At 33.1% G+C, this 9,772-nt stretch overlaps 2 protein-coding genes across 2 annotated transcripts; one reads left to right on the top strand and one right to left on the bottom strand.

The window, feature by feature from the left end:
• Window positions 1–2,133: 2,133 nt before the first annotated feature.
• On the bottom strand, window positions 2,134–3,899 carry LOC139501295 (acetylcholine receptor subunit alpha-1-B-like). Its single transcript, XM_071290329.1, has one exon. The coding sequence runs from the start codon at window positions 3,530–3,532 to the stop codon at window positions 2,162–2,164; it is 1,371 nt and encodes a 456-aa protein (XP_071146430.1). The 5' UTR covers window positions 3,533–3,899; the 3' UTR covers window positions 2,134–2,161.
• Window positions 3,900–6,915: 3,016 nt separating this feature from the next.
• On the top strand, window positions 6,916–9,421 carry LOC139501347 (acetylcholine receptor subunit alpha-1-B-like). Its single transcript, XM_071290393.1, has one exon. The coding sequence runs from the start codon at window positions 6,943–6,945 to the stop codon at window positions 8,329–8,331; it is 1,389 nt and encodes a 462-aa protein (XP_071146494.1). The 5' UTR covers window positions 6,916–6,942; the 3' UTR covers window positions 8,332–9,421.
• Window positions 9,422–9,772: the final 351 nt, after the last annotated feature.

Genomic DNA, 9,772 nt, shown 5'->3' with positions numbered 1-9,772 from the left:
TCCTAAAGTTTTGACATTTTTTGACTGAAAAGTGACGATCTAAGCACTCCGTATATATTGAAGATGACGTTATTCTCAAAAATCCATCTAATACAACCTATTTATATACATATTCAATGATTTGGTTGAATTTTAGGGATATTGAATGACCAGGGGGGTCTCAACATCATTTAAGCGGTCTCGGGTCGATTTTTGATATAAAATTTGAATATCCAACTGGCACTTTGGGCGTACCGTAAACATAGAAGACATAAAGTGTACCCAAATTCCTTTTAGTCACGTTTGTATCTACCTATTGACTAAATTTCTGTAAAATATTAGACAGATTGAGAGATCAGGGAGGCTCTCACTATTACCTTGTGCTCTTTGTCCTAAAGTTTTGAGATTTTTTGACTGAAAAGTGACAATCTAAGCACTCCGTAGATATTGAAGATGACGTTATTCGCAAAAATCCATCTAATACAACCTTTATATATACAGAGTCAATGATTTGGTTGAATTTTATGGACATTGAAAGACCAGGGGGGGTCTCAAACTCATTTAAGCGGTCTCGGGTCGATTTTTGATATAAAATTTGAATATCCAAGTGGCACTTTTGGCGTACCGTAAACATAGAAGACATGAAGTGTACACAAATTCCTTTTAGTCACGTTTGTATCTACCTATTGACTAAATGTCTGTAAAATATTAGAAAGATTGAGAGATCAGGGGGCTCTCACCATAACCCTGTGCCCTTTGTCCTAACATTTTGACAGCTTTTGACTGAAATTTTTTTTTTTGGCTTTCCATATATATTTCTATTTATAGTTATCAATATTTCTAGAGTTATGGGTTTTTCTTTTTGTCTTTAGAGACATTATACACAAAAGTACATATTTGAAGTCGTTTTATTGATAAAACACTATATCACATAAAGTCAAAATATTTAACATGGAAAAGGGTTTACATGCGAGGACAACGAGAAATTACGACAGCTCAAATAAGTCATTTAACGATTTTTCTACATATCTTATCAGTCCTTTTAACTATGAAAATCATGCTTTATATGTTATCAAGTATTTAATTTTCGTATAATTTTTCACCAGATTTTGATTATCAAACCGGCTGCTAGCAGCTGGTTGGATATTGAATATCGAATAACGAATAACGAACCGGCTGCTAACTTCACATACATGATAGAAACCAACGTTACATAGGATTCATTAGCAAAAGTGACTGTGTTCCTACACAATAACTGTCCAGTCTTGAACAAGGACGATAGAAAGCAACGTTACCTACTAGGTTCAACGATAACATCAGGTATATTCAATATTATAATAATATTGTCTGACCGATACGATAAATCTGTGTGTCAACTCGATAGCAAAATGCTTTCGTTGTTTTTTCTGTTCTCATTAAATATTGTATAATATTTTCTGCAACTTTTAAAAGTTCACTTAGCTTAATGGAGACGGAACAAAGAACAACGTTGAAATTTAAAGTGAAATTGTATACATGTGACCCCACATCACAATGTGATGGACCCAGCCATGAACGTTGTTAGTGGTTGTTATTTGTTATTTTTCAAGATTATTTTGTGACATGTGATTTAGAACATTACATATCGCATGAATTAATTATATTAATATTCCATTCTCACTCGTTGATAAAGATTTAAATATAGAAAGAACATAGAATCGGCGAAAAAAACGTTACTAAATTTACGGTACTAAATTTGTCTAAAAATCAATCTATAATTTTCAAGATACGTAGAAATCCGTTTTACTCGTAAAATTCAAACGAGAAAACTAATGGCGAAATTTATTAAAATAAAATTATGAAAAACAAATATGAAGACCTGAATCAAAGATAGCCACTGAATGTGTTTTGTCATTTGATTTTCCATGTGATTATGGACTTTCTGATTGTATTTTCCTCTGAGTTCAGTATTTTTGTGATTTTACTTTTTACTGTAACAGGCTCCTGATTCGGGACCGACACAAGTGTGATGACTCTTTTATAATTGTACTTCATTAAAACGGAAATGTTTAGTATATCAACTACATACATTTTTTTAAGAATAATAAAAAATGTTAAGGAGTAATAATTTGAAGAGAAAATACACACAATTACCAAAGAAAAAAGCAAGAAATATATTCGAGAGTTTTTACTAAACAAATTCTCAACTGGCTATAATAACAAAGAAAATAAAAATAACTAAAATCATTGTCACATATGAAACTATCATACATAGAACATCCATGCCGTCCACAACGTCTTGCCAGGAAACAGTATCACGGAGTTGTTTTTCAGCTGATTTGGTTTGCATCTCTGTTGTCTCCTTTGTGAACAGTCGATCTGCCATGTCTGTCCAACTTTCTTTCGGCCTATTATTTTCTTTCTCTTCATATAAGGGTCGTATATCGGGTGGTGTAATGTTTGATTTTGGTTTTGGCTGTATGTTTGGCAAAGCTCGAGATGTGTTTTTGTCTGTTTGAAGTGGCTTAATTTTACTTTTACGTATCCAAGGCAACCGTGTTCCTATGAATATCCAAACTGCATTCATCTCCCTTGATTTATCTCTATGATGCAAAGCTGAAATTCCAATCACTGACGTCACAATAAGTCCACTTACAATTATTATAACCACCATCATTATCAACAAGACGCACATAGGATTAGACGATGCCGGAATCGCGGCGGAGACGAGTGTTAGAAATATGGCATAAGACAGCAGTATCGTTATTGAAAGTCCAATTCGTTCACCTGATTCAACTGGTAGAAGATACACTAACGGATTCAGCAATCCAAAAAGCAATGTAGGGCAGACAACCATCAATGTGAAATATAAAGGTTCACGTTTTATTGTCAATGCTACTAACAATACATTATATCCTATAGTAAAATCGGCAACAGTATTAGCCCGATACGATTCTAACTTCCAATTGGCATTAGGTGTGTAAAATGATAAGTCTAGGGGCTCTCCATAAGTAGAAGTTACGAGGATAACATCTTCGGTACCTAATCCCCATGTTCCGAACATTAATACGCATGTCTGAGTGTCAAATGGAAATTTGGATATGTCAACAGTACATTTTGCATTTAAAACACCCCCTGGTCCCCATGCCACAGTTCCATTCCATTGCAATGTGGCCATAAATTCGTTATCACCTTCAAAAGGTCTTAGATCGTCAATGCTGTTAAGTAGCATAATTGGTGGTGTCCAGATGTTCCCTTGTTTTAATTTCAAACGCCTTTTGTTTCCATAATTACTAGGTTGCCAGGATATTCCTCCGTCTTTCCATTTCAGTTCTATAGCGGCTATTATACTGATGGTCTCCGATATTTCCTCAAACAATGCAATGTTGACAAGATAAAAACGAGTTTCGATGGTCAATGGTTGTGATTGGTCAGTTGCTGGTACTACGTCCTTATCATAACTGGACAGTATGTCATTACGAAGTTTATAAACGTCCGATAAATTTTGTCCATGAATCAATCCTGTGATACACAATAATACAATCAAAACTAGGAGTTCTGTGAAGAAGTCCATCGCACCTCTTGTAATGTGTTGTTGAACAGGCAACTTCTCATAGAATACAATGTTGTCTATGTACTTTACTATTGGTAGCAAGTGTGTTGAATGTTTCGCGAAATATTTATCATAAGGAGTCGTGTGAAGAGGTCCATCGCACTTCTTGTCATATACTTGTATTGTCGATCTGACAACTTTATTTAGAAACAATTTTGTGTATAATGTTTTTTAACTCTTGGTAACTAGCGACTTGAATGATTCACGAATCTTCTCAATAATAGGAAATATTGATCATAATGAAAGTGAAATAGTAAAATATATGTTAAATGTTTAAACAGTTCTCTATTCTTTAATGTAAAATTAACGATTAAAACGTGAAACAATATGTCCGAAATAGGACATTATTGACTGTCCAGTTTTATCACTGGTCTTGTATAGATTTTAAATGAAAATAATTAAAACTAGATTCAGTTATGCAAAAATCAATTCTGTTTTCTAAAACGTGTACATACGTTATACCAATTTTGCTCTTAAAATCTACAGTAAAATGTTGATATTTGTGTTTAAATCTAAACGATCGCATTGCTTGCTACGGAAGCACATTTTGGACCTCCAAAAATATAATTGAAATCTTGAATAATCAGGAATTTAAAAAAAATATCAACCACGGATTAAAATCATAATCGCGAATTTCATCATTCGCTATCACTGATTAAATCAAGATATCAAATAATATTATATAGAATACTAGTAATTTATAACAGATATTTTGTAAGTCTTCATAACGATTTGAATCAGCTATTATAATCACAGATTGTTTTAATTTGTTTTGTAATATATATAAATTGCATCTTTTTCTTTTGATGTTTTAAAGAAATAATTTGCATAAAAGGTGTGTTAGTGGAAAACCATTGTTTATTGTCTGCAACTTGATGGTATATCCTACATGGATTTATAACCATGAAACCCAAGTAGAATCAAAGATGAAAGTAGGCAGAGCGTATACCCATAGTAGATCATATAATAACTCGGTATAATGTATAACCATATGAACGCAAATAATGGGCTTGTCACTTTGATGCAGGAGTTTTTATAAGTTGTTAGAGGCTTTGACTAGATGTCAGTAACTGCGATTACTTTCAGATCTGTACGTAATGCAGAACGAAAACCACTGAACATCAGGTTCCTGACCAGGACAAGTACAAACAAATGCAGCGGGTTTTGATTTTTTAACAGGCGCCAACCTTCATCTTAACCTGAAGCAGAGGTGTAACATTACAATATAGGAAGACACATGCACTATAAAATATCAATTGGAATGGCTTAAATTAATCAAAAACACATATTAACAAAAACAAGTAAACATACACTCAACAAATTCTGTATGTGCCTGTCCAAAGTCATGAACCTATAATTCACAGGTTATCGTTTGGTGTTGTATAACATATTTATTTTCGTTCATTATTTTGTACATAAATTAGGCATATTAACAAAAACAAGTAAACATACACTCAACAAATAAATAAAAAACTAGGGTTTACACTAGTAATTGTGGGGCCCTTTATAGCTTGTTGTTCGGTGCGAGCTAAGGCTCCGTGTTGAAGGCCGTACATTGACCTATAATGGTTTACTTTTATAAATTGTTATTTGGATGGAGAGCTGTCTCATTGGCACTCATACCACATCTTCCTATATCTATTATGACTGTTTATGACGTCTTTACACTATATCCATTGGATGTTTGATCTGTACTGACTTCTAATTTTATCTTACAAGCATGATTGTTTTCATCAGTTGGTATTTGATTTGACTTAGCTGTAACTGCTAGCTAGTACTCTCAAATCTGTACCTAAGTGTCTTTTCGTTGTTGGGATGACTAGAACCTATCCACGTCTACTCTGTTTTTTTGTTAGATGTAGTTCTGTTTGAAACCATCTGATGAGTTTCAACTGATATTTATAGTTTGTTGTTATGTCGTACTGTTACACTGCTGTTTAAGATTAGGAGGCGACCGCAAATGTGTTTAATCACCCACATTCTGTATGTGCCTGTCCAAAGTGATAAAGAACCTATAATTCACAGGTTGTCGTTTGGTGTTGTATAACATATTTCTTTTCGTTCATTATTTTGTACATAAATTAGGCTATTAGTTTTCTCGTTTGTTTTCTTTTACATTTGTCATTTCGGGGTGGATTTTGGCTGACTATGCTGCATGGGCTTTACTCATTTTTGAAGGCCGTACGGTGATCTATAATTGTTAATTTCTGTGTCATTTAGGTTCTTGTGCAGAGTTGTCTCATTGGCAATCATACTACATCTTCGGTTTATATACATAAATAACACATACAGCTAAAATACACAACCAGTTTTTTTATATCAATAATATGCAATTGTCTGTCGCCATCTAGTTTGTTTGTTTCGTGATTTAACATAATAAAACAAATCTGATAAAAGTTCGATTGTTGTTTGCCAATATAAATTACTGAATGCATTTTCCGGACGAGAATAAATTAACTGCAAACAAAGTCGACCGGGAATCTATTCGGTCCTGCTTTTTTTTTTAACTCTATTCGGTTCTGTCTTTTTAAAATCTCTTCGGTCCTGCCTTTTTTATTAATTTATCCTGAATTTTTTTACATAAATTGTCATCCTGCTTTTTTTGTCGAGTTGCTCATCCTGCCTTTTTTTTACTCAAAACACCTGTCCTGCCTTTTTTCAACTTTCATCCTAGCATCCCCCGCCCCCTTAAAAATCAAATATTAGCTCCTTTAGTATTTTTTTTGGTCTTTATTCATTCAGTTTGTATTATGCTTGTACTGTATTTAAAGTAATAGTGCAAAAGATACTAACATAAAATCTTCAAAATTAGAATTAACCACATCTGCACTGATTCGGAAAACAATCACAAAAACATGGAAAACAGTCATGAGTTAGTGTAAACAAGTGTATATAATCAATTAATATTTACATGATTCTTTATTCTTACGAATACATACCATTAAAATAATGTTTATTCTTCATTATTAGTTGTTATTATAGTAAACAATTTTACGAAAATATTTGAAAATTTGTTAAAAGGAATAATTTCGCACATATTACAAATTTAAGAAATTGCTATTCCTAAGTACTTAAAGTAAAGCATGTTCTCAAAATTGTCACTAAGCTATGGCGTAATAGACTATTCATTTATGGGTTAGAGTAGAATATATATTGTCAAACACCTTTGTTATAAAATCAAATATTTTTAATCTGCCATTCCCTTAATAATTAAACAAACACCATCACCTTTAAATCAAACAACTTCAGTAAGCATATTAAGTCAATATATCATTTACAAAGATATATCAAGCATGATCTCGAAAAAAATAAGGCAATATATGTCATAGTCTTAACTGCGAATAACCTTATTTTAAAAATCTTACGTTGAAATGGCCATTTTCAAAATTTTAATTGTTGCTAATTTTCTAATCGTTGCTGTTCAAGGACAAACTTTGGCCAATGTGTACCAGCTGCATTCCGATGTATTTGCTAATTATAACAAGGAGGTTATACCAAATGTCAACCGATCTAATCCGATGGATATTCAAATAGGATTCTTCTTATTGACGATTACAAAATTCGAAGAAATTGACGAAACCATTGAGGTAAATGCTGGATTATTTACCAGTTGGAACGATGGCGGAATATCATGGGATCCGACACAATACGGCGGGAAGTCCTCACTTTCTATACTACAAAGCAATATATGGACTCCGCCTTTGGTTTTAGTTAATAATGTGGAAGACCTGAAACCTATCGAAGGAGAATTCCAATTTATGTCAACAGTATTATATAACGGTTTAACATTTTGGGCACCAGGGGGAGTTATGAAGGCAAAGTGTACCACAGACATATCGAAGTTTCCATTTGATTCACAAACGTGCACATTACAGTTTGTTACATGGGGACTTACCCAAGCTGATGTCACGCTATCTCTTGCTCCTACAAATTCTTTTGATCTGACATTTTTCGTTCCAAATTCAAACTGGAAGTTGACTGGTAATCGGCCGTATACATATAGTCTTGGTGGTTATAGTGGATATAATGTGGACATTACAATACAACGTGAACCTTTGTATTTTCTTTTGATGGTTGTTTGTCCAACCTTGTTGTTTAGTTTACTGAATCCTTTAGTGTTCCTTCTACCTGTTGAATCTGGTGAACGAATCAGCCTCGCCATGACAATATTACTCTCTTATGCAATATTTTTGACACTCGTCTCCGCCGCGATTCCATCATCGTCAAATCCTATGTGCATCTTGTTGATAATGATGGTGGTAATAATTATTGTAAGTGGGATGATTGTCTTTTCTGTTATAATAATATCTGCTATTTATTGTCGAGACGAAAAACAGAAAATGAACAAGTTATGGAGAGCCATTGCAACTAAATTTCCTTGGAAACGTGGAGATATCGAATCTCAGACGGTGGAGGAAACAGCGATAGAAGAAGCTACATGGAGAGATGTTTCTGAAAAGTTAGGTCTCCACAGGAATAATCTTGTACAACCTTTGTATGAAACAAAAGATTCTGGTTATACTCGGCATGTTTCGGATATTACTCGACAAGTTTCGGATAATAGTCGACAAGTTTCGGACGAACCTGTTGAAGAAAATAAAAAGACTAAAATCAATTTGTCGAGAAGTGATCACACTGGAAACAATACAAGCATTTCATGGAAAGACGTTGCGCATAGTTTAGATATGCTTTCTTTAATATCGTCATATGTATTTATAATCCTTATTCTCGCGATATTTTTCATAGTTGTAAGATCTTAACATTTTTTGTTTCAAACGAAAATGTATATTCGAATTCCTGATAGAGCTTTCTTATATTTTGACGAAAGGTGCGAACGAACGTAAAGGGAGCATTTATTGCATTACCACGATATCATTAAGGGTCTTTGTTTTATCTGGGAAACAGCATTATTTTCCTAATCAAACGTATTTTTAAAAATGAAGGAATATCTCAAATAGAACTCGTTTTTATAAATTCTTATAAATTCTAAAGAACTTCTGGATAATTTTAAATCTCTGTCTGTTTCTGAAATTAGTTCTAATATGCATTGATTTTCTAACACTGTATACTACCATTCCCCATGTGAAAACTATACTTTTTTTGATAAAAAATTGAACGGCAAAATTATTTTATACTTCTATATATGACGTTTACATTTTATGGCGTCAAACACTCGTAGCAATGCATGTGATTTTTAAATTTGATAGATGCTCTTTGTGCTTTTTTGTTAAATATTTGTTTGTTTTGAGATTGTGACACAGTGATGACTGCTGTACCCATATTTTGACTACTTGTATTTACAAAAAAAAAATGTACCTATTATGTCTGTTTTGTTCACGCATCGTTGTAAATATAATGGAATTTGATGCGACTGTCATACAAGTGAGAGGTTTAGCGCAATAAAACCAGGTTCAATCCACCATTTTCTACATTTGAAAATGCCTGTACCAAGTCAGGAATATGACAGTTGTCCATTCGTTTGATGTGTTTTATCATTTGATTTTGCCATTTGATTAGGGACTTTCCTTTTTTAATTTTTCTCGGAGTTCAGTACATTGGTGATTTTACTTTTAATATCTGGAATTAAAGAAAAAAGTTTCAAATACACCTACGTCCGATACATTAATTATGTTAACCACGATTGCAAACATTTGAGGGGGAATTGTTCAAAGTGTTTCACCATTAACATTTGAATGAGATTATTGAATTATGAATTGATACGCCAAATTTCACTTGGTTCACAATTTATTTTGTTTTTAATGAGTATGCTATCATTAAATTGACAACGTTGATCATCGAAAATTGCAAACCAATTATGCTGTTATGTTTTGTAAAAGTGATGAGAAATCAAATGGGGATGGGGCAATAAACACACACACATTCTGACAAACAGTGTTGATGAGACTTCTTTTAGTTAGATAAAGTAAAAATCTCCACGAGTAACAACCAACCAACTTATATAGATGATCATCAACATCAATGGAAATACAGTTTAATATGGACGCTACATAGTTCACACTGTGTAAAAAACAAAACCCCCAAAAACAATGAGTTAAACTCAAAGTAAAAAACGGAAATTTGGGTGTTTTTGAAAATTTTAAAAACATTTCTGTCTATGGCGCAGATGTATTGATTGATTGATTGTTTGTGTTTGAACGCCACTTTTAAGCGCCACTTTTGCACTATTTCGTAGTGGGCAGT

The sequence above is a fragment of the Mytilus edulis genome, chromosome 13 (assembly GCF_963676685.1).
Source record: "Mytilus edulis chromosome 13, xbMytEdul2.2, whole genome shotgun sequence".
Classification (NCBI taxonomy): Eukaryota; Metazoa; Mollusca; class Bivalvia; order Mytilida; family Mytilidae; genus Mytilus; species Mytilus edulis.
The sequence above is the reverse complement of the archived record's forward strand: the minus strand, read 5'-3'. Positions and strand labels throughout refer to the sequence as shown.